The following is a 25,314-nucleotide window of genomic DNA, read 5'->3' as shown; positions in this document are numbered from 1 at the left end:
TTGGAAACATATTTATGATACCCATGATAAGTTTAAAAACAGGCTATGTAATAAAACATACATGAGCTTCAACTGTATACACACACACACACACACACACAGAATAAGAAGCACTGGGATGTTATCAGTTGGTTCTTCAGGATGGGACCTGGGCAGGAAGGGAGACTTATTTTTAGTTCATAACCTTTTAAAGATTTTAAAAAATGGGTTTGTGGGTGAATTTTACTGTGTTTTCAAAGATTTTATAGACCTTTTATATTTCCTTAATGGAGATGGGTTAGTTTTGTCATAGTTATCTTAAGAAAATAAAGACACCAGGATAAAAATAAAGGCCAGCACATGCCATCTGGTACTTGAAAAGGGGGGCTGTGCATACTCTGAAAGTCTTCTGAGGTGGTGCCTTGTTCTCCCACATGCCAGGACCGTGCACATGGTGTACTTAGATCCAGACGTTAGAACTCTACCCCTTGACCCCCCCACACTGAGAGAAAATGCACCCCATGGTGCTAGATGTTTAATTCTAAAACAACTGGCAGAACTGCAACACTGCTTTCCAAATGAGCTGCTCCTAAATCTTGACAATTTACATGCATCATTTTTTGTCTAAAAAGACAGTCGTAAATGAGTATCTTCTGTTTATACTTGGACTCAGAAGCTACAGCTTTGTTTCCAATAAATCATGATCTGCAAATGAAAGGCTAGCCAGCAAGGGCCGAGCCACTCAGGCTACAGGGAGGTGCAGGGGGGACATTGGGAGAAAGGGACGGGGGCACATCAGCAGCCCCTCTCTAGGCCTCAGCTTCACTGAGGGGAGGAGGGGGCTGTGACCCCGCCCACTGTGGGACTGAGGCCCGGTCACCTTCCTTGCAGGGGGGAGGGTTTCAGTGGAATGCAGTGGGCTGTTTTCCAAGGGAAGCCAAAGAACACTGAGCCTCTCGCGCTCCCCACCTTGACGGCAGGACCTCACGGTGACTTTCAGCTCTCACAGACACAACGAGGCACCCCACTAGCTACCTTCTAGAATCCAACACCTCGCACCGGTGCAGAAGGCACGCCCGGCCTCAGTCCCGCTGGGGGCTGTGCTGCTCCCCCCACCACCCCAACAGCACTGGGCTCGCTGGTCGCTGGCTGGCTCGCTGGTCGCTCCCCTCCGCCTGCCCCTCAGGCCGCCCCGCGCCGGTTCTGCCCGTGCCCCTCACCTTCCCCAGTGTCTCACTGCTTTCTGCTCCGTCTGCCGCCATGAACACCAGACCCCACTCGCCCCTGCTCCCCTTTCTCAAACTAACTGGCTCCCAGATGAGCCCCTTCCACTCGGCCCTTGGAAGACGTGTTCTTCGCAAGCCAAGCCCGCGGCCACCTGCCTCTTGCAGGCCCTGAGACCTGGCTGCGTCCAGGGCACCTTCATCACGGGGACCACTGCCCCAGTAGGGCTGCTCCTTCCTCCCACGGGCCTTCGTCCTCCACCCCCAGGGCTGCCTCCACACGCCTGTCCCATCACGGTGCTCTCCCCACCCCCTCCCACCCCACCTCCCCCAGCCATGGGCTACACTATGGCCGAGTCCACACCCCACCAAAGCACCGCCTCTATCCAATTTCAAGCCCCTTTTCAGAAAAGCTCAGAAGGCTCCCCGCTGGTCACCAATTTCAGTGCCGTTGATCCCTGTCTGCGAAAGCACACCTCCAGATTGGCTCAGGGGGCGCAGCTCATCCAAGGAGGCGTCTTCCCGGACAACAGGAAGGGCAAAGACTTTTGACAGAATACAGTAATTTTCCGCTACAGGTTGGCTGAGATCCCCTTCCGGTGTCTCCCTACAGCGTACTGGCCCCATGGGGCCTCTTAGAAAATGGCCCTTGGCCTAAGCAAGGAGCAAAAGAAGGCCTGTGTATCCTTTGGAGAGCACGTCTCAGAACACAGCAGCTGACTCTGCGGGTTACCCCAGGCCCCCCGATACAGGGAGGCGCAAATTGTCTTCATATTTGAAGTGGTGGTGACAGGGTCTTAGACAACAGGCTGCTGTGGAGGTCTCCCAGTGAGTGCCCCAAGAAGCCAAACTGGTTCCAGGAAAGATGCTTCAGGGAAACGTGGTTTTCGTGGCTGACACCAACGTCACAGAAGACACATCTTTGGTGGGTCTGTTTGTTTATGTTTAAAGTAGGCTCCATGCCCATCGTGGGGCTCGAACTCATGACCCTGAGGTCAGGAGCCGCGTGGTCTACCGACTGAGCCAGCCAGGCACCCCAGAAGATAAGTCGTTGGGAAGAGAGTGGCTCGACGGTGATGAGGGGCCCCAGTACCGGAGGATGGGAGCCTCAACTCGGCATCCTGACTCTCCTGCGAGCTGACTGCAGAGCCTCCAGCCTCCCGGCGGTTCAGGAACTAGGACTAAGGACAGTCGCCATCTGTGAAATGGAGCTGCAGTGCACTGGGTGAGAACACATCCACCAGCACGGAGCACGGTGCCCAGCACCTGAAAATCGGTACATCCAGCTCCTGCTTGCCCTGGGATGTGGACGGTGCCGTCCTCAGCACTCTTCAAAAGAGATAGCCTCTGCTTGGCTACAGGCTTCCTCTGGGGTCGAGGGCGGGGGAGGGATGCTGGGGTCCACGGAGACAGAGTCTTGTGGGACTCTGGTTCTACCTCCGCACGCAGGAGGGGCTGGCCCGAGGTGACGTGCGAGGTTCTCTGTGGCTCTGGCATTCTGTGGGTCCAAAGGCCAGGTCCAAGTTCATCCATGCCCTCTGTCATGTTTGTTACACTTTGTGAGCTCCTCCTCCGTGGCCGTGGCCGGGCTGCCCTGAGATTCAGCATGAGACCCGGCGCCTTCTCTCAAGGAGCTCGCCGGCTGCCAGGGGGACACAGAGAGCCAGATCTCCATGGTGCCATGTGGTTAGTATTAGTGCTGGGCTGCTCAGCGGGATGCCAGAGCCGCCAGGAAATGGTGTCAGGAGGGAACGGTTCCTGGCAGGAGCCACAACATTTATCCAAGTGGGTTTTAATAGGAACGGGATAATTCCAGCCATTTTAACAGATTCCTGTCATTCCCTAATCAGTGTCACAAGCTCATTTTGCCCCACGTTCAATCACCTTTCCTTTGGAAACTCGCTGCACTAACACCAGGTTTGAATAAATCCTGAGTCATGCAAAACAAGTGTGTAACTGGAAACCGCTGTTTGGGATAAAACCCCGGCATTGGCCAGAAATGGGTGTTCATCTCTTACCCGGGCTTGCGCGAACCCTGTGCAGACACTCATGGGAAGTTGGCCTGTTCTTCAGTAACACTGGACGGAGTCTCTCCTGGACTGACATCTTCACATGAATTAAGACATATCTGTGCCCTGTGCCAGATACAGGGAAGAAAACAACCCCCTCTGCAAGTGCTTCGGGCCACTCGCTCATAACAGGCTTCCAAGATACTCTCTGAGGAATAGTAATAAGTTTTAGGGAAAAAAAGAAGGTTTCTCTGGCCAAATACATTTGGGAAGCATGGTTTCAACAAAGATAACGAAGTTTCATCACTCGGGCCTACACAGAGCATTCAGTATGCTTCTCCAGGAAGAGAAAACAGAACGTGAAGTTTCCCACATCACTGAGCACAGGATCTTTGCTTCATGGTGCATCTCTGGGGATGTGCAAGCTCCAAAGCTATTTTGGGAGACGCTGACCTGCAGGTATGTTGCCCTTGTGCATTCCTGCTGGTGAATCTAAAGAAATGGGTCCCCTCACTTTGCAAAGCAGAGCTCTGGAGATCAAAAGAACAGAGACCATTTGAGTAACTACCTGAACCTCACAAATGACAGTGGAAGTGACCAGGGACTGAGCTAGAAGAATCTATGTCAGTACTGGAAACCAGGCGGGTTGCCCTAAGCTGACTCGCAAGCGTGAGGAAATCTGGGAGTCCGTGGTTAGGGCAGGACCGGACTGAGGGAAGAGTGGACCAAGACACGAGCCCCTGTGTCTGAAGGGAAAGGACAGCGGGAGTGTGCGGAAGGGCCCCAGGAAGGCCAACCCATGTGCTTTGAGCTATGGTGGCTGGAGATTAGTGCAGAGCGGGGGCAAATCACGAGGGAGAGCCAGGCTTGAACCCACAGAAGGCAGCATGGCGGCTGCAAGCCAGTGTGTCTGACCAGGGCCCTATGTGACCTCAGTCATCTCCTGCCCCCACCTCTGTCCTTGGGTGCAAACGGACCCTTGGTCGGGTAATAGGAAAGGGAAGCATTCCTCTTTTGCCCTTGCCAGGGCCTGACAGATTGAACTGGAACCTGCATGGCCAGTGACGGAAGCATTCCCAGGCCTTGCAACGGGCAACCATACAGCGGCCTCTGGAGGGCGAGCCACGCGGGAAAACACCAGCATGTGAAAAAGGGGAGACGGAGTGGGAAACCCCCAAACTCAATGACCCTGCATGACGCAAGAGGACATGACAGTTACGAAAAGGTCACAGCCTTAGTTCAGCAAGCGCTGAGTTCATGTGAAACGTACCATTGCGGAGTTTTACAAACTTAACAGGCATCATACGTAGAGGATTCGGACGGAGAAACTCCCCGGGAACTTGGAAGAAAAGGTTTCTGACCAACGTGAGCCGGAGGGGAGCCGACGGGGGGATTGAGGCGGCCGCGGGCGTGAGCGGAGCGGGCAGAGAAGCAGCCTGGGGCCGTGCAGACAAACGTCCCCGTGGGAAGGAAAGACCGCACTGTGCGAGCGCGAGGGCCCGCGCAGCACCAGCGGAGAGGAATGAAAACAGCCCAACCCTGGACGCCATGTGAGTGAAAGTCCTCAATTCCAGGGATACACTCAAGACAACCTACAAACGGCGCAGCGGGAGAACGGAGAAGCAGACTGCCAGAAAAGGAAAACAAAAGCCCGTCTCAGGCCTCTCCGGAGAGGGAGTCCCACGACCCAGGAGCTCCCGGGGCAGTCACGGGGGAGCCGCGGGGAGGCCCCAGGGAGGTCGGTGCAGATGGGGCAGGAGCTGGGCATGGCGTACCCTCTCGCTCCTGCTGCGAGAGACCGCAGGGTCAGGCCAGCAGGGAGGGAGACAAGAGGGCGGAGGGAACGCGGTCCAGAGATGAGGCTGAGCCGACGGGGCCGACCTAGTGTGGGTGACCAACTTCTGGAAACACTGATGACGTACGACGACGCCCATACAGCTGATCTCTGCGCTCCGCATCTAGAGCCCAGGTTGTCTCCACGCCCATTCGCACCGGTGAGGGGAGGCAGTCTCGTGCACCCCTCGGCACGGGGCCTCTGGAATCCATCGTGGACCCGAACCCTGCCAGCCGCACTCGCAGCCCACACCTGCTTTTCCCACTTCCCGCATCCGCTCCCTCTGCAAGGCACGGCCTGATTTGGGTACGATTTCTCCCTGGGTGAGTCTCCTCCTCCCACTTCACTCCAATGTGCAGACTGATCTGCAGGAACCTTCAGTGGCTTTCAGTGACGTTCCGTGCACTGCACAGCAGAGTCCACACTCCCTGCCTGGCCCATGAGGCCCCAACGCCCGGATTGGACTCAACCCTCTCCCTCACCAGCTCCGGTGAGCCACCCAGGGCGGCCAGCCCAGGTCCCCTCCTGCTGGCAGTGAGCAGAGCACTGTGGTGAGAGCATCAGGAAGGCCTGGTCTCACAGCACAGCCATCCAGCTTGCGGCTGGGACCTGGGCTCATGACGGCACCACGCGGGTCTTCAGGGTCTCCTCTGACAGGCACGGTAACAGCCAGCACTTCCTCAGGGTTCTCGTAAAAATTAAAGAGCATAAGCACATAGAGGCCACTCCTAGAGCCCAGCAGGCAGCGAGTAGTCACCAAGGGAGCTGTGGTCATTATTCAAACCCCAGACCCCCACCCACACTAGCCCTGTGCCTGCAAAATATTTTTTTCAATTAGGAAATTCCTACATCTCCGTCCTGCCTGCATTTCAGCTCTGGTGTTACCCCCTCCTTGCCTGTGGGGCTCTCCATGAGGGCTGGCCACAGTGAGGAGGAGAGAGAAGGCGACTGTGTCGCTCCCAGCGGACGGGAGCCTCGCTACCTGTGCCCCCCTGCTGACCCCCGACGCCAGGTTCTGCCAGTACCTGCGTGCCTGCCTGTCCCCTCCCCTGGCCTGTGAGCTACCAGGGCAGGACCTGTGCCAGACGAGCCAGCCCCAGGGTCCCCAGGACCTCGCAAAGTGCCTGGCCTGTGGCGGGACCTCGAGCACCGTCACTGAAGGACGCAGAGCAGCGGCTGTGCCCGGCCCAGGATCGAGGAGCCGGACGACATCTGCAGCTGCTGCTTGGGCTCTCCTGGCTGTGCTGTCCGACCAGACCTCGGCTCACCCGCTGGAGCAGGAGCTGGTCCCCGGGGGCACGGAGGTGTGCGGGCACCACAGACAGAACAGGATGGCCAAGGGTCAAAGAGAGCAAGGGTGCAGCTACCACCTGGCAGGTCGGGGGCCTCCATTCAGACGAAACAGCTTTCGGAGATTTTCAAATGAAGGCAAGTCACACACACATGCGCTGTGTCCCGCAAGAGACGTGTGAGAAGGGCAGGGCCATTGGGGACGAGCTCGTGGCCGGGCTGGGCTGTCAGGTGAGGGGTCAGTGCTGGCCTGGCCACAGCAGATGCTGACGCAAACCCACAAACCCCTCAGGCCCCTGGTGCGCTGTGCCTGAGGCTCACCGACAGCCTTGCAGCAGAGGGAGCCTAGAGCATGAGCGGCACCAGCCATGGAGCACCCCCCCATGGCACGGCCCGTGGGAGGGGCCGGATCCGGTCAGTGCCCCCTTCCCCTGGGTTGGACCGTGGGTCCCCTGGGTGGACGCGTGGCCTCATGTGCAGAGATCCCCCCCAGTCTCCCCCCGCCCCAGATCGTTGGGGGTGAAGCAAGCCGGTCGGAGCACAGTCCCTGAAGACAGGCCTACAGGCAGGTGGCCTCTGGCTCAAGGCCGGACGTCCGTCTGAAACTCAAGGCAGCAGGGCAATGACACCAGCTGGGGCAAAAAATGTCATCTTCCCAACGTCGGCATTTCCTTGGGCTCCGAGCACGCCTCACGAGAGGTGAACCTCCTCAGCGTCTGAGCCTGCGGGCCACGGCAGGCTAGACACGAAGCAGGTGCAGAAGCAGAGGGGACTGTTTGGGAAGCCCGCTCCTTCTCCCTGTCGCACCCCAAACACTTAGTACGCAGCACAGCGAGGGGCACCGGGGAGGCCACCGTGTCACAGATGGGGCTCGGGACCCACGGGAAGGCACGGTGGTGTCGGCGGGCCCCAGGCAGAGGTCCAAGTGCTCCGCCAGCCGGCCGGGGAGGAGGCCCACGGGCCGCGTGTGGGTCGTCTGGGACTCTTTCCCGAGGCCCTGGTCTGCTGCACGAGGTCTGCCTCTTCTGCTCCCCTCTGGAGAAGTCCAAGGGCCCCTGCCAATAGATCTTCAGCAACATGGGCACCTAGAACTTCAGCCTTTCTAACCACGTTTGTAAGTAAGGCGCTTGGGGCGAGCAGGGGCAGCAAGGCTCCAGAACATTCACAGTGCCCCATGCAAGTCGGGGGGGAGTCACTGCTCCAGTCCCATGACCTTACCCCCGGGGTGAGCGTGCCAATGACCTCACCGCAGCCACCTCGTTGTGGCCCCATGACTCTCTTCCAGCTTAAAAGGCTTCTGGGAAAGTGGATTGTACAAGCGCCTTTGGAAATTCTGGCACGAGATTCTTTCCCATATCCACCCCCGTCGGCCGACTATTCTGTTTCCGTCTTCCCTTCTCCTCTTTCTTCCTTCCATCCGTCCACCCACCCTCCGTCCGTCTGTCCAGTCTTTCAGAAATACAGCCAGGTCTGAGGCTCCGAGCCAGGTCTGAGCTCAGCACTGGGGTGGGAAATGCAAGCAGCGCGGCGTCTAGAGAGATCTCCGCGGGAAGCGCCAAGTGTCATACGTGCTGAGAGTGTGGTTTCCAGCAAGGGCCCGCGTATCCTCCGCCGCAGAAAAAGCGGCATCAGCTGAGCATCCCCGAGGCAGGCTGTAATCATCCCGTGTGGATACAGGCTTCTGTTCCAGAACCTTCTCCCTTGTAGACGCACAGCAGTGAAATACAACAACAAAACAAAACCAAAATGCAAACAAAAAAGACGTAATTTCTGAATTCAGTGCAAGCCACTTAATCCAACCGTCTGGAACGTGCTTTAGAAAATTCAGATGGGCTGCTTCTTCTTCCTCTTATTCTTCTTTTTAAGAGAGAGTGTAAGCACGGGGAGGCACAGAAGGCGAGAGAATCCCAAGCAGACTCCCCGCTGAGCATGGCGCCCAACATGGGGCTCGATCTCACGACCCTGATATCATGACTTGAGCCGAAAGCAAGAGCCGGGGCTTAGCCGGCTGAGCCACCCAGGCGTGCCCGGACTGACTTCTTTAAAACATCATTTTTGGGGGCGCCTTGGTGGCTCAGTGGGTTAAGCCTCTGCTTTCAGCTCGGGTCATGATCCCAGGGTCCTGGGATCAAATTCTGCATCAGACTCTCTGCTCAGCAAAGAGCCTGTGTCCCCCCCTCTCTCTGCCTGCCTCTCTGCCTACTTGTGATCTCTCTCTGTCAAATAAATAAAATCTTAAAAAAAAACAAAAACATCATTTTTTTGTGATTATGAACATCCCATAAAAGCCAGGCAAATGCAGGAGCGAAGAGAGGAGACAAGGAAGGAACCCGACGCCCAGAAGAGTAACACCGGGTTACGCGCTACTCACTTCCAACAAAGGTAAACCTGGGATCTGCTTCTGCTGCATAACCTGCCATTCTTGTTCACACGTCTTAGCACTCTGCTTCCTCCTTAAGTATCCTTTGACAGCAAAGTCTAGTCTGTGGTCACGTATCCCATCAGACGCTCCGTGCTGCCTTCAACCAACTCTCCGTCCCCGAAATTTAGACTAATTGAATACTTTTATGATTATAAATTATGCCGAAACATATATATAACAGATAACAGATAATAGATGAATGTATACGTAACACATAAAGCTTAAACTTCTCGGATTAATTTCCCGGACTGAATTCCTACAAAAGCAGTCCTGTCCACTGGGGAATGGACATCTTCAAGCACTTGGTAATGCCAGCGAATGAGTCTACAGGTCTGCGCTGATTTATAGTATCTGCACCAGCAGCACATCACGGCGTCCGGTTCTCTGAATCTTACCAATGCTGTGTATTCTGTCCTTTTTTCTTTTGGCCATTTGATAGGACGGGACGAAGGGAAGACCGTAACCAATCATCTCGATTTGTAGCTCTAACAGGGAGCTAACGACTTCCCATCTGCTTAGTGTGTGTATGTGTTTACATTTATCCGTGTTTTTAATACCCTGTTCAGAACCTTTGCTCATTTCTTCCAACTCAGTTAAAATCTGCCTTTTGGTAACTTTCCTCTGGTCCCAACTGTGCCTTCTGGAACTATCCTAAGTAAGATTCATTCCTCCTTCATAGGACACCCCCTCAAATACTTCAAGACAGAAGTCATGCCTTGCTTTCTCCAAGACAAACACCCTGGCTCCTTCAACCCTTTCTTACTTGGCACAAGTACAGGCGGTCGCTGAAGACATCATGCTAAGTCCTGCTGCGCCATCACCCTGACCATGCCGAACGCTCGTGGGGACGGACCTCATACGACTTCAGGAAGGCCTGCGTGGGGTCATCTGTGCAGGCTCCAGGGGCAGCCATGGGCCCGCACCCTGGGTCTTGGACTCATCTCTTCTGCTCCTTCCACAAGGACCTTCTGAGTTAGACACATGACGATCGTGGCATTTCTCATGATACCCTAGGTCTGGAGCCCAGACAAAGTGGTCAGAAGGAGAGTACTCTGCGGCCAGAAACAGGATGAGGGATTCGCCTGGTATGATGAGAATGATTAACGACTTCCGAAGAGGAAGACATTAAGAACCAGACAGGCTCCCCAGAGCCAGATTTGGTGGTACCGACCCACTCAGGGACAAGCCTTGTCCAGGAAACTCCTCTGACCCTGGGGTCACTTGGGGTGCGGGTCCCACCTCTGTCCCCAGAGCTTGTGGTTTCACCACACTCGGCAGTGGTCATCTGTGTAGGGGCTGCCCTCTTCCCACCCCAGCCACACATCTCTGGGCCCCCCGAGGGACAGGCCCACGTCTGGAGCCGGACAGCCTTGCTCAGAAACAGGCACACACGTGGCCATCACGCATGCTCGTGAGCTGCACAGCTGTGGGAGTCTCTCTCCTGGCTGTCCGTACCCTCTGAGACACGTCTGGTCTCACAAATAGCACAGAAGCTCGCAGGTTCCCTGAACCACAGACAGGAGCGTCAGGGACCAGGTAACCCCACGGCATGGCAGGACCGCGCCTGGGAAAGATGTCAGCTTCTGAGGGCTCCCCCACAGCTGGGGCTGACCAGTTCTAGAGCATCGTCATGACCGTTTCTAGATCTACAGAGCAGAGGTCCGGGCTCTGAACACTGGGGCAGTGCAGCTTTATGAGTTCCTGTCTTGAGTCGAGCTGGGGCCCTCGGGCAAGCAGCACCCTGACAATTTTGTACATTATGGTTTACATAGGAGAAGACATATAAATAAAAAGTACATAAATAAAGAAATATATATACTTTATGTATTTATGTCAAGCTGTGTGTATGTGTGTATATGTACACACAGCCAACATTAAACATGGCCAACTTCTAGAAAAATTAAATTAAACTGTGCACTACGACCTGTATACCTCAGCCACTATTACCCGACACGTCACATCTGGATCTCAGCACAGATTTACAAGGTGTGCTTAAAGGCAAGAAAAAACGCAGCCCGAGGAGACAAAGTAAGCATCATTACCAGACTCAGATACGAATGACACAGACCTTGAAATTACTAGACGGGCAATTTAAAATAACTGTAATTCATACGATAAGGGCTCTACTGGGAGAACAGACGATCGCAAACACAGAGGTAACGCAAGCAGAGGGAAGGAAACTCCAGGAGGAAAACAGAAGGAAATGTTAGAAACAACGAACACTGCAGAAATGGGGGCTGCCTTTGATAGAGTCATCCGTAGACTGGATGCTGCAAGAAAGACTCAGTGAGCTTGAAGACGTGTCGATTGAAGGTCCCAAAAATAAAATGCAAAGAGACAAAAACAGAGAGAAAAAATCCAGACACAATACCCCCCAACTTGTAGCACCATTTCAAACAATGTAATGCCTGGACATTCGCAATACCAAAAAGAAAAGAAAGAGAATCGAACCAAAGGACTTTGAAGAAATAGTGTCTGAGAATCTTTCAAAATTAATGACACCAAACCGCAGATGCAGGAAACTCAGACATGACCAAGAAGTAGAAATAACCAAAAAGCAAAACAAAATGAAGTACTGAGGCACATTGTGGAACAACTGAGGTTTTCTGCAGAAAACCAAAGACAAAGAAAAAATCTTGAAAGAAGCCAGAAAATTAAAACAAAACAAAACAAAAACAAACAAAAAGTCCCACACCACCTGTGGAAACACAAGGATAAGAGTTCTGTGGACTTCTCATCAGAAACCATGGAGACAAGGAGAGAGAATATTCATTCATTCATTCATTCATTTAGCAGGCTCCACGCCCCGCAGGAGCCCAACGTGGGGCTCAAACTCACGACCATGAGACTGAGACCTGAGCCAAGAAGAAGCATCAGACACTTGCCTGAGCCGTCCAGACGCCCTAAGAAGAGACAATATTTAAAGTATTGGAGGAAAATCTGCACCACCCTAAAATCCAATATCCAGTGAAATTATCCTTCACGAGTGAGGGGGACAAAAATGACTTTCTGTGCAAAACAGAAACAGAGAGAACTCATCACCAGCAGAGCTGTCCTGCAAGAAATGTTACAAGAGGCTCTCCAGGAAGAAGAAGACAATGCGGGTTAGAAACACGGATCCACAGAGAGGAAGGGAGAATGTCAGAGAAAGAAGAGATTCAGGTAAAAAAAACTTTATTTTTATTACTCTTAATTGAGCTAATATACTTCTGTGTGTTCTGAGTATTAACGCTAACAGTGCGCAGGGTGACGAGGCCCACGGGTAAATGAACCGCCCGGGAGCAGAGCCGCAGGTGACGCAGGAGGAGGGGGAACAGGAAAGCCAAGTGACACTGTCCTTGCAGTACCCACGAAGCCGTGCGCAGTCCTGTGCCCATCACCCCTACCTGATCCCAGAACCTCCGCGTCACCTGATCCCAGAACCTCCGCGTCACCTGATCCCAGAACCTCTGCGTCACCTGATTCCAGAACCTCCACGTCACCTGATTCCAGAACCTCCGCGTCACCTGATTCCAGAACCCCTGTGTCACCCTGACGAAACACACTGTACCTCGACCCGTCATTCCCCTGGCACCCGGAAACCACAGAACTACTTTCGTCAGGAAGGGCCCGTCTAGTCTGGATACGGCGCATAATCGGAATCGGATCACGTGTTGCCCGTTATCTGGCTTCTCTTCCAGGCTCAGCGTGACGTTTTCCAGGCTCACCAACGTGGCAGCACGGGTCCGGCCCTTGCTTCCTCGACGGGCTGAATAACACTGTGTCGTGCGGATACTTCATTTTCTACTTCTCCATTCGTCAGCGGGCGAGCATGTCTGGGTTTCTTCCACATTCTGGCCGTGAACGTGGCTGTGAACATTCGTGTGCACGTGTCTCGGTGGACAAATGCTTCGGGTTCTCCTGAGCTCACCTGGGAGTGGGTCTCCCCCGTCACAGGGCCGATGCCTAACGCTGTGACGACCGGCCACCCGGTTCCCTAAGCGGCTGTGCTATTTTCCATCCCACCCACCCCCGTCTGAGGGCTGCCAGGAGGGCTCCACACCCTCAGCAGACCCTGCCGCGGTCCATCTGTCTGTCTGAACCCTCTCAGTGCGTGTCAGAGGTACCGTCTGAAAATGCCACCGTGACTTCACCCCAGGCTCCAGGTGACAGAACTCAGAAACAGCTGAGGCTCCCACCACCCCTGCAGGATTGCTTTCCAGAAACCTTCACTTCAAGAAGCACGATTTTTTCCAGTTACGAAGATCGTTATGTTCTTACCACAAAGAAGAGCTTTCTGCCTCTCTCCATAGGAAGACGTCCCTAGCAGGAAAGCAGGGTAAGGTGCCGAGAGCGCCCACCTCCCTTGGGATGAGTGCACGGCTCCCACTTACCTGCCGGAGGCCACGCCTTGATGTACCCCGTGCAGTGGACCACAGCGTACTGGGCCTCCCCTTCTTTCACGGGACCAAGGCCGTTCCTAAAGAAAGAGCATTTGTGAGATGGCTCTCAGCACCTGGCGGCCACCCATGGCTCCTCTGCCGTCTAAGACACAGGGGTCAGGCTTGCCTTGTGGGTTTGGATGCTGCCTTCCCAGCAGCCTGCTGTCCCTCCTGCGAAGCTGCACCCAGCTCCCTGCTACCCCCACGCGCAGCCCCGAGGCAGGTGCCCCACCCCGTCCCTGTGCTCAGCCCCTCTCCAGGTCCTGCTGCCTGTGGCTCAGCGCACTCAGGCTTTCTCCAGGCACGGCCCCAGACCCATGTCAGAAAAGCCTACTGACCTGAACCTTTTTCTCATGGTGGTGATTCTGTTCAGAGGGAGGTGGTCCAGAGGAGCGTTTCCACACCTGTGATTCCAGAAACAGTCAGAATGAGTAAAGGCCTCAGCACGCTACTACAGCCTAGAGCGCCGAGGTCAGAAAGGTGGGGCTGCTGTGACGTCACACACGGACCCGCGAGCCCAGCAGCCAGTTCCCTTCCAGAGTGTCGACGTGGGCTTGCGTGTGCCCTGGAACCTAGACTGTCCCTGAGGGCCAGGGCAGTGTGACCCCCTGGGCACTGATCGGGGCCCGGCCCGGAGACACAGAAAGGCACAGAAAGACTCTAGGGAACCCTGGCCACGCTCCAAGCTGCAGACTCATGTCTGTGCCACTGGGGGCTTTCAGGAAAGCGGGCAAGCGGGAGATGACTGCGGGGATGCCGTTTCAGGCCTCAGCAGTGATAGCAGCTCCACATGCACGGGGCCCGCTGGTGACAAGAAACATCTCGGGCTCGGGCTGCCATCCGGGGACCCTCCCTACTGCCTGCACGGCTGTCCGGCCGTCCAACGGCTGCTGATGGCAAAGGGCAGACTGAGGACAGAGGGCGGAACCGCCTTTCCGAGGGTCCTTCCAGGAGGCCAGGCTGCTCTGGGGGCCTCTCCTGCCTCTGTCCTCCACCGCCCCTCCCCGGCTCTGAACAGCCAGGTCTGCCCTGCGGCCAGGAGCGGGTCACTCCTTGATCTATCCCCCTGACGTGGGCTCCCCGTTCCCAGCTCCATGACCGCTAACGCTCTGGATGTCAGCCACGTTACACGGCCAAGATAAGGGTCCACGTGTCCTCCGCCTGGGGCAGGGGCCCGTGCACATGTGTGCCCCCAGTAGGGTCGATCCAGGACCCCAACGCCTGGGCGAGCTGGCCGGGCTCTTGGCTTCGTCCTCAAACTAACCCCGCTTTGGAGGACAAGGTCGTGGGCTCAACAGACGGCAGTGCCGCCCGCCTCACGGGAATCCGGGTCGTGTGGAGCTGGGACCACAAAAAGCCACTGGACTCTGCCCCCTGGAGTGCCCAAGGCAGGGAGGGGGCTGCCTGAGCCGGCGTGACGTGGCAGTGCTTATGGCATGGAGGCTACTCGGGGATGCTCCCAGGGAGGGCCTTCACGGGGGACAGCTAGGGGTGGCAGCTCAGAAAGTCCACAGCGGGTGCTGTCCTGGAGGCCCGCCACGTGGGGATGGGTGTGCACACTAACCCAGGCACCTGTGCGTTGTACCAACATTGTACTCTCTCGTGTCATTCAGAGTAGAAGCTGATGCCTTACGATGACCTGACATCCCGACCTTCTGGGCTAGTGTTCCTGTCACCACGTCCCATTCACTGTGCTCATGGGAGAGTAGCCCCTTTGTCCCTTGAGCAGGCCAAGAACACCCCTGCCTCAGGGCCTTTGCACTTGCTGTTCCCTCTACCTGGTGTTTTCTTTCCCCAGATATTCCCAGATCTCCACTCAAAATGTCACGGTGGCCACAGGCCCTCTCCTCACCTGCCTAAAAACCAAGGCACGAGCCAGTAGCTCCCACTCCTTCCTACTCCTTCAATTTGTTTTATTTTCCTCAGCAGCACTCACAGTCTGAGCATCTATGTGGCACTTCTGTGTCCCTGACTAAAGTCACGCTCTGCAGGATCGGGGATTTCATTCGCCTTATTCTGGGCTGAACCCCGGCACCTCGACAGCCCCCTGGCACAGGCAGGCCCGCAGGGAAACGTGCTGCGGAGCTGAATGAATGAGAACGGCTGCCTGGTTTCAGAGCCTCCAGAGTCCCTCAGGCCAGGTGGACTCCCCGTCAGCCACCCCACAGCCCCTCCCGACATGGCCTGGGGCACAGGGTGGTCTCAACTGGCTGGGAAGTCTCAAGACCCTTGTTCTTTCTTCTTCAGGGACAGAAACTTCTCTCATGACCCCCGATGCAGTCACTCGGGCGCCCCCGCAGCAGGTGGGAGGGTTAACTCAAAGCCCCTCTCTGCAGGGCAACTGGCACTCACGCCCGGAGCCAAGATACTTACACCAAGAACGTCAGTCGGCAGGATCATAATTAAATTCTAAAAAAAAGTATCCTTCAGCCCAGGAAACATAAGAGAACATACAAAATTGATCGATCTTACATAAGCTACAGTGAGAAATGTGGAGGCTGGACGGGTTGAGGAACCGGTAGAAAGTTGAGACCTGGGGGCCGGGGGATGCAAACCCGGGAGAGGCAGAGCTCACAGGAAGTCAGATACGGTGGACGCGGGGACGAGGGACGGGGGCCTCTCAGACGGACCCTGACCTGTGGCTGCAGCAAAGCCTGGGGCAGGACAGGAGGTGCAGACCCCCCCCCCCCAGCCACAGCGCCCCGGTCCCCCACAGACCTCATCCTGCAGATGAAGGACCTCCGCGAGCCCATGCACATCCTCATGGAAGACTGCTGCCCCTCCTTCTTGACCGTCCCCGTCTTCAGGTCCAGGATCCGGCCTAAGTGAGAGAGGAACACAGGGTAAGCCTCGGCCTTTGATGGGGTTGTGGGGGCGGAGGGCCGGAGGGGCGGAGCGCTTCTCCAAATGCTCCGCAAAGGGGTACAAACGGGGCTGTGCGAGTTGTTTCCCGGAGGCCCACCGTTCCGTCTGGGAACACGGGAGCCACCGGACCCGTACGATTCTAAGCGGCTCTTCTTCAGAACACCGTCTCCACCTGCCGCCCCGCTCCGCTGCACAGCATTTGCCGAAATCACCTGCACCACACCCGCTTCCTCAGTCTCCACCCCCTTCCTCCGCTCCTGCCCCGGAGACCTCAGTGGCCCACCGTCTCTCCTCCCACTGGGCCCCCTGCCAGCTTTATCCACTCCAGGGACGACTGCCTCCGCACACTGAGAGTCCTGCACGCACGCCCCCAGCACCCACCCCTCCATCCCTCCGCCCCAGGCCCAGACCGCCAGCCGCACGTCAAGGCCAGCACCAGCCGCTGCTCCCCTACCCGAGGCACCACCGTCCGCAGGGAAGTCGAGGTCGGAAGGCCGGATGCCCTGCGAGAGTGCTTCCCTCCATCACCCCTGCACGCCCCCCCGTCTCTCCATCGCCTCCCTCCTCCTGCCCTCCCTCGGCTGAGGCTCACGGGCTCCCAGCCTCCGGCGTCCCGCCTCGCATGCAGCCGCCAGCTGTGTAGACCACACGCATCGGGCGACACACCTGTGTTCCCGGCTGCAGCACTGACGGAAGCTCTCCCAGGCTGCCGGCCCCTCCCACTCGTTTCCGCCCCACTTCCGGGTACCCCGCCAAGAGAAACGTCGGAGCCGCCCGTGTAACTCTCCGTGTCCCAGCAGGCCTGCGTTTAAGGAGTCAGAAGAAACAGAGGCGCCGTTTGCAACGATACACCTGGCGTATTACTGTTTTGGCGCGTGAAGCCCCTCGGGGTACTTTGCGTTCTGTTTCGCTCCCTGAGACTTTGATGTTGGTGTGCCTCGCGCACACAGGGCATGTCTCCTTTCCAATGCCCCCGTCCCGGGTGCTCTGTGAGCGCCCGTGGCCAGTGGCCCCTGGACAGGGTGTGCGCGACTCCAGACCCAGCCAGCATGCCCGCCCCGCGAGGGCCTCCTGCTCGCACGTGTGCAGGCACGTGCTTTCTGCCCCAAGTCCACACCCTGTTCCACGTGAGGGGCACCTGGCGAACTCCTACGGGACCCGCTTGCCTGTCACGGCCCCTGGGAGGCCTCCTCTGGGTTCTGCAGGTGGAGCTTCCCCACCCCCATCCAGTTGCCCCTCCCTCACCCCCTCAGTATTTATCACGAGTTTCTGTAGAGCCAGGCACCCCGTGAGGCCCTGGGGGTGCAAATGTGAGCCAGGCACCGTCATGTGTGTGGGAGGAAACAGACACCCCCCACCCCCACTTGCCACGCTGCACCAGACCGACGTGCCCGCTCGCCCGTTTACCATGACCTTGACTCCGAAGTCAGCAGGAAGGTACTGACTGAGTGGAAAACTGTGTCCTAGCACCGTGGACAGTTCCTGGCCCAGTGCACGGGGCTGAACTGACCTGTGTGCGCCCCAGGAAAGGACTTTGCGACAAAACTGGCATTAAGTAACGTGAGTATCAATGGGTTTTTACTTCTATTTCTGTTTCTACATCAAAACATACTGACCCGCACCACCCCCACCTCGCTCCCACCACAGAGGAAACGCCGCATCTCCTCCCTGAGAGTCCAGCCGAGAGCCGAGAGCCTGGGCCTTGCTCCGTCCCCCAGACCCTCCCACCAGGCCCCTCCACTATTCAAACACGTCAGATCCCTGTCGCTCATTGGGGTAGGGGGCAAACAAATCCTTCTTTGACCCTGAGGCTCCTTCTCTTGCTCCCTGTGCTCTGTCCACTCACGGCCAGCCCGTGGGCAGCTCTAGTCCGGTCACCGGGGCGCTGTGTGCAGGCAAACTGAACAGATATTAAGCAGTCCCTCTCCACTTGGTTCCTGTCCTCAACCAGTCCCTCTTTCCTGGACCCTTCTCATCCCGAACCTCTCCTGTCTCTCCATTGCTGGTGGCACTCCAGAGCCTGGGCCTTCGGTCCCACTCTCCCCGGGCCTCAGGGCTGAGGACACCAAGACAGCACCTCCGGCAGGACCTTTCTCGGAACCTCCCGTGTGTCCGTCGGACATTCCAGACACGGCACAGTGGGCAGGAACCAGACCCCTCGTGGGCTCCCCCACCCAGCACCCACAGTAGCAGGGAGGCCGCAGGGCACACGGCCGGACCCACAGCAGCCCAAACACGTCCAGGCAGGACACGTCCACCAGAACTCAGCCCCGAGCAGAGGCCCGCCCCACCGTCTGCGAGAGCTTGGCGCTGCCTGTGTGGGGCCCCAGGCGGGGGTCCGGGTCTGGGCGGGCGGCCGCCCCAGGGCTGACACCTGTCTGTCTGTCTCGCTCGCAGACGCCGGCCCCTTGGAGCTGCTCCCGGGTAAACTCTCACTCGCTTTATCATCTACCAAACGGCAAAGGGTTTCAGCTGCGAAGCAGGCCAGCCTGACTGTCAAACTCCGGAGTCTGCTCTGAAAATAAATCGCAGCTGTGGGACACATGAGCCGTGGAACACGAGGAAATGAGAAAACACATTTCCATGATCTGCTGTCAGGACCCCGAGAGACGACGGCCGCACGTTTGTTTCTCTGGTGCTTCTCCAGTTTCCTCGGGCACAGGAGCCCCTTTCCGGGCTCCGTGGGGGGAAGCATGCTTAGCTTTATACTACGGACGTGCTCCTGAAAGGTCTGGGAAACAGGGCTTTTGACCTGAAAGCAGTGTAGACATATGGAGGCAAGGGGCCGCCCCCCAACTCTGGGCAGTGAGTCCCGGGAAAGGGAACCAGGAATCACTCTGTCCCCCCAGCAATAGGCTGCCAGGGGGCTCCCCAGTAGGAAGGGAACACGGAGAAGAGGCTGCTCTGTGCGTGGCTTCCAGTCTTCTCTCCTGGCCCACAGAACCCTCAGGTCAGCTTAGAACCACGGGGCTGCATTCCCAGGGCTCGTCTCAGTGGGTCCCTCAAAGCACAATCAGTCCGGGCCAAGGCCGACTCCTTCCAGCGTCCAGCCGCATCCGCGGGTCGGAGGACTCACTCTGCAGTGCTGCCCCGAGGTGGCCCCAGCACCCACCCCAGCCCACTCCCCTCGGCGGGTGCTGAATGCCCACCCCCGCGGCCATCTCTCGTCGCCGCATCCTCCCCATGACTCCTGCTTCCCCCCTCCCTCTCTCCTACAGGGTGCCCTCTGGAATGTCCCTCTGCAGCAAACAAACCCCCACACCCTTGGCTTCTTTGAGAAGTTCCCTGAACCCCAAGTCAGCAGACCAGCCAGACCAACCGCTTCCAGGCTGCGTGTCCCCCAGAGGGAAGGCAGACGTGCGCTCCCACAGCCCAGACGGCCTGTGGTCCGAGGCGGGTCTGCACCTCCCTCCGGCCCCAGAGGCCCTCCACAGGGCGCTCCTGGCGTACGACCCGCAGCTCCTCAGCCCCTGCGTCCGCCCTGTGCACCTGCTGCTTCTCGGTCGTCCCTCCCGCGGGTGACTCTTCCTCCGCGTCGGACGCCAGCTTGTCCCCCAGCTTTCTCTTCCCTTCCAGAGCTGCCATCATTGGACTCGGTCCCAGCACCCCCATGGAGGCCCCCAGCATCCCCACTCAGGGCTCGCCCTCCTCCATGGCGGCGCCTCTCCTGGCACGATGTTGTGGAGCGTGAGGCATCTACAACCGCGCTGTCCGAGATCTTGTGGTCGAGCACACCGGCCGTGCCCCCACTCTGGTCCCCGCTTCCAGCGTCAGAACCCTCAACCCCAATTGGCTTCCGTCCGTGCGGAAGTACTGAGCTTCCCTCCGGTGTGGATCTGTCCTCGGCGCCAGCAGCGCCCAGGGACCCGGCAGCCAGCTCCGGCCCAGACGCCCCAGCCAGCTTCCCGCACAGCCTCGGCGGAAGCTGATGCTTCCCCGGGTTGGTACATGAAGGGGGACCATCGACGAGTGAACGGCAGGGCCCACACCTGAGGTATCCGATTCCAGAAAGAAGCGGCAGCCAGGACGGAGGCGCAGCCCCGGCGCAAGTGGGTCTGGGGGAAGGGCCGGCGGCGCCCCGTTCTCTCAGCTGCAAGACAGGACCTGCGCTGACGGTCACGTGCGGCGCCGAAGACGGACACACAGACGCCCCACCGGCTGCCCGCACGAATATGAGAAGCAGTCGGTGGCTCCAGGCAGCAGCTCTGTGAGCCCCAAGATGAGGGCGGTGCCCCGGACTGGAGAGCCACAGGGAGGGAGGCTCCCCTGCAGCTGGCCTAGCCCTGGCCTCCAGCTCCTCTGAGTGAAGAGAACATTCTGGAAGGTTTTTGCCTGTGTCAGGTGAAAAGGTTGAAGAACTACTTACTTCTCCATTAAAGTGCTTCTATTCTAAAACTAAAGTGGTCTTTGGGAAAATCACACAGACACACACACACAGACACACACACATACAGTAAACACCCCAGACACTTTCTGCCTTGAGAAGAACAGTATTAACATCTGGGCGTTCCTGAACATCTCTGTGTGTGCCTGTTTTTTCTTTCAATTAACCAAGGTGCCACGGTGTATGTTTTCCCTCCTTATGTCACAACAGAAACTCACAAAACGGTGATCAAGGGCGTTATCTGGAAGACTCTACGACACCGTTTTGCTCAGATGGTTTCCTATTGGACATGAAGTTATTCCCAGGTTTTCCACGTGGCAAATAACACCATGGTCAGTAACTGGGTGGGGAAAAATCACCATATCCAGACCTTCTTAGACTAGATTCCCCAAAAATGGAATTATGGCATCACACGAGGACAGGCTGTCAACGCCAACACCCAGCCTGCCCGCGGTGAGCCCTGGACTCCACTCTGCGACATGGGGACAAGTATGACACATCTCAAGGGTTACAAGGACAATTTTTCTAAGTCGAAAGCATGAAATGCTTTAGAACGGGAGCTGGCAGACTGTGACTTCAGACCCCAACCGGGCTCACTCTGTTACTTAAGTATTTACTGGAACTTGGCCACAGACTTGCGCAGGTTTAGTTATTGTCTCCGGCTGCTTTCGTGCTACAATGGTCGGGCAAAGTCCTTGTGAAAGTGGATGATGGACTCGGGGTCGAGCATCTCAGCTCCCCGGCCCCTGACCAAACACAGCTGCTGACTCCGGCTTTGGAAGAACACTCCCAGGTCCCCAGCACAGGGCACCTTTCTCTGCAGGCAACGGGCCCTTCCGCCATTGTTTTCAGTACGCAGATTTTTGGATTATTTACATCAGCGGTAACTTTTTAAAAAAAAGGAGGACCCTAAGTTTGTGTTGGACAAGATCACGAAGGAAGGCTCCCAGCTTCATAACGCGGCCCCGCAGGCCGCGGCAGGAGCACAAGCAGAAACCAGAATGAGTTCATCGGAGGAATCCTTGAGAAAACTGGAAACCTCTCATCTCGGTTTCAAAAGAAGAAGAAAACAAGGCCGCGAAGGAGGAAAACAAAAGGACGTGACCAGCGACAGAAGCAGAGCGATGGCCCCAGGACGGACCCTCTTTGATGTCGCTCCAAAGACGTGTGTTCCCTGAACGGGGGCCCAGAGGCTGGAGGGGGCTCGGGCTGCTGGCCTGGTGACAACGTGCGCTTGTTCTCGGGGGCTGACCCCAGTGGCCCGGGCAGCTGTGCACACTGGCCCCGATGCGCCCCCCACAGGAGTCCAGGCTGAGCATGTGGAGCCCCTCGGGAGTGGACCCCAGAACGGAGTGGCACCGAGGGAGCCTCCCGCTCCTGAGGACCGGTGTCCCCCCTGAGGACACCAGTTCCCAGGTCGTGGCCAAACTGTTTCTTCCCACAGCAGAAGGGCTCTGGGTGGGGGTTGTCGCAGAGCTCCTGCATCTCAGCGCTCTCGCGCGGGTCCTTCACTAGGACCCTCGGGAAAGGGTTTGCCGTCATCTTACAGGAGCCCACCTGCCCGGCTACAGTGACTGGTGGAGGCCAGGCACCTGACACAAGCTGGGCCAATCGCAGTACCTCATTGCTCCTTGGGCCATAGTGACGGGTCCCCAACTAGGAAAGGGTCCAGCCTATCCGAGTCCTGCACAGGCAGACCGTGGCCACCCCCACTTCCCCTCTTGCGCTGCCGTAGGACCGTGAGTCTCGCTGTTTCGCAGCAGTGACTCCAGCTTCACGGAGAACCGGGTCTAGGACAGAGACACCGACTCCACGAAAGCCACGATGGCATCCACAGGTGAAGACGGCCACCACGGTGTGCAAACCTCTGGTGCCAACAACCCCCTATTCCTACACACGTTAACTCCACGTTAGCGCCCGTCACTTCCTCCCGAGCAGTGCAGACGGATGCAGGCATCCCGGGACTCGGACAGCAGAGGAGTGGGGTGGGCCCTTCCTGTGGACCTCACGGAGGCCCAGCTGTCACGCGACACCCCCTGTGTGTGACTCGTGTGACCAGCCTGGGGCAGGCAGGCGATGGGCACCAAGGGTGGCACAGGATGGCAGGAGCGTGGAGTGTCACAGGAGACGGAGGGAGCACGGACCTCGCCCTCCGAAACCAACAATACGCTACACGTCGATTAGCTGAACTTAAATTAAAAAAAAAGTCTTTAGCGCGCAATCAACAGATGATTTCTCGGTGGGACTCACATCCCAGGGCAGGAAGCAGGTTAGGGGACGTGCCAGCATGAGGCGGGGAGGAGGCGCTGCGAGAGGCCTGAGGGCAGGCACCGTGGAGCCCCATCTACCAAGAACTGCCGCTCGTGGCCGTGCTAAGAAGCAAGCTGGGCCCTGACGAAACAAACCTGCTGGCTCCGGCTTTGGATGAACGTGGCGTGGGCTTCGGGGTTGTTTTAAATTCCCGGCGAACGACGCCCTGTCCTGGCTAGACCCCGCGGTGCTGCGTTCCTGAAGCAGACGGAAGCCCACAGACCCCGAACAAGTCTGCCAAGGCCGGCCTCCCCATGGGCACGTGAGAGTCCGAGCTCCTCACTGCCCTGACGCTCAAGAACCGTCCCCCCAACGGCACAAAGCGGGATCATGGCCACCAGACGGCAGCAGCCGGGTGCAAGGGGAACAGGAGGTCACCGTGGCGTGGATGGTGACCTCCATCTGCTTCAGCATCACACACCCCGACCCGGAAAACCCGACAGTACTTTCCTTCTTCAATCCTTCTGTGTGTGTCTACTGCTTTCTCGGGGTTTTCTCTGGTTTCTGTAGACACCGTCAGGTTGTGCGAACCCATCTCAGTCGTCCCCAGGTGACTCCCGGGCGGGGGTCTGCATCCACGGGGGGCTAGAGTTAGGGGAGGGCAGCACCCCTCAGGGCAGGCATGGTCCAGGGCCGTCCTGGCTTTGCTGCTGGCCCAGCAGAGTTATTAGAGAGTCTCTCCACTCCCGCAGTGCTCAGGTTCGGATGAGGGATGGCATAGCTATGATCCCTCTTTACAAGACGACAGCGGAATGAGACGTGGGTCCCGCCCCCAGATGCTTCACAAACAGCAGGATTCCAGGCCACCTCGCCCTCCCGGCCGGCACTCAGGCTCCTCGGCTCCTAGACGGATGTGCCCCTCGTCCCGTGGTCAGCAGCAGGGACCGTCCCCTAACAGTCCCTGGGAAGAAACGGTGACAGGAACGCAGTCCCGGGTTCTGCCCGACAGTGTCACTAAGGGCCCCTCGCAGGTCGGTAAGGGGGAGCTAACGCTCAGGTCAGAGAAAAGCCCCCGTCTCAGGAAACCCTCGGCCCCGCGGGGAGCGGCGGCTGCCCCTCAGCCCACCCTGGCTTCAAGCGCGCGGGGCTGACGGCACCAGGAGCGTCGCAGGACTCGGATCCGTGGCCACAGCTGGTCGCACGCACTTGGAGATGAACCCGAAGGGGAGGCCACAAGATGAGACGTCCTGGAAAGGGCTCTCCTTCCCTGTCCCTCTTCAAGTTCTTGTTCTGGAAGGAAAGCCCTTCTGCCTCACGCTTCCCTCTTCAAGAAAACACCCTTCGTCGTCCTGGTGACATCGCTCTGCTCGTCCAGATCCACACCCAGTCACCTCATGGAGAGGACGGGCCGAGAGCTTCTCGAGGGGGGGAGCAGGGGCCCTGTCTATGCCTTTGGGAACCCCCGCGGCCCCAGAGTGGGAGCCGTCCCTGTCTCTACTGCCACGTGGCAGGTTCCCACAAACCCAGATGCATAAAACAACCCCCGTCTATTAGCTCACAGTTCGTTGGGTCCAAGTCCCGGGTGGGCTTGACTGAGGTCTCTGCTCGGCGCCCCTGAGGCCAAAACCGAGGCGGTGGCTGGGCTGGGCTCCTTTCTGGAGGTTCTGGGCAGGAACCTGTCTCCAGGCTCATCTGAGCTCCCGGCAGAGCCAGTTCCCTGCAGTGGCTGGCCTGAGGGGCCCCATTCCTCGCTGGGCATCAAGAGGGGGTCCCTCCCAGGAGGCTTCCCACACACATCTGCTCGCAGCCCCCTCCACTGTCAAAGCCAGCAGTGGTACGCGGAGTCCTCCTTGGGCCTGGACTCTCTGCCTTTCCGTCTGTCACCAATCAGATACAATCCTTTGCTCTTTATAATGGCTCAACCGACTAGGTCAAACCTACTTGGATGATCTCCATTTTTTAAGGTCAACTGACTTGAGGCTTTAATTAGCTCAGTAAGATCCTGTCCCAGCAGAGCCTAGACGCACGCTGGGCTGAACACCCAGGAGGGGGACCCCAGAAGAGCCTGTGAAGATACTGGCTGCCGTGACCCCCAACAGGGAGGGACCCAGGACCCAGGAAGATGCTCGGCCCGTGGCCGGCCGGGATCATGGAGTTCACAGTCCTGGAAGACAGGCAGGTGGCTGGCCCGGTATATTTGTGTGTGTGTGTGTGGGGGGGGGGGGGGGGAGTCTAGGCGCCCGGGCAGGGGGGGTGAATGGCAGGGTATGTGTGTGTCCCACTGGCCAGCCCACAACCTTTTACCCACCAGGGACGCTGGCACTGGCATCTGCAAGGGGTTTTGTAAGGACAAGTGGTTTCGCAGCAGCGACTGAGGGAAGCTTCCTCACCCAGCTCGCCTCGCCGGCCGCGCCACACTCTAGCCTCCCAGACCACACGCGGGCGCGCTTCTCCCATGGCACAGGGACGTGCCACTCGGGCTGGGAGGGCATCGGGGGTAGGGAGGGGGTGAAGTCTGGCAGAAATGGAACTATAAAAGACAGCCCCACCACGCTGGGGTGGAAATTGCCCCACAGAGCAATGGATTCTTCCAGAACAATAGCGTCACAAGAGGGTACGGGGAAGCTTGGGGGGGCG

General features: G+C 57.7%; 1 protein-coding gene across 7 annotated transcripts in view; it reads right to left on the bottom strand.

Moving 5' to 3' along the window:
• ARNT2 (aryl hydrocarbon receptor nuclear translocator 2) overlaps window positions 1–25,314 on the bottom strand; it is a 144,069-nt gene that overhangs the window by 45,040 nt on the left and 73,715 nt on the right. For all 7 annotated transcript variants that reach the window (XM_059371427.1, XM_059371429.1, XM_059371428.1 and 4 more), the window contains exons 6-8: window positions 15,897–15,999; window positions 13,517–13,582; window positions 13,131–13,216 (exon numbers count right to left, since the gene is read on the bottom strand). In XM_059371427.1, coding sequence (XP_059227410.1) covers window positions 13,131–13,216; window positions 13,517–13,582; window positions 15,897–15,999 — 255 coding nt within the window. The remainder of the gene's footprint in view (window positions 1–13,130; window positions 13,217–13,516; window positions 13,583–15,896; window positions 16,000–25,314) is intronic.

This window comes from Mustela nigripes, chromosome 13, assembly GCF_022355385.1.
Source record: "Mustela nigripes isolate SB6536 chromosome 13, MUSNIG.SB6536, whole genome shotgun sequence".
NCBI classification, from domain to species: Eukaryota; Metazoa; Chordata; class Mammalia; order Carnivora; family Mustelidae; genus Mustela; species Mustela nigripes.
This window is presented reverse-complemented; position numbering and strand designations above follow the sequence as displayed.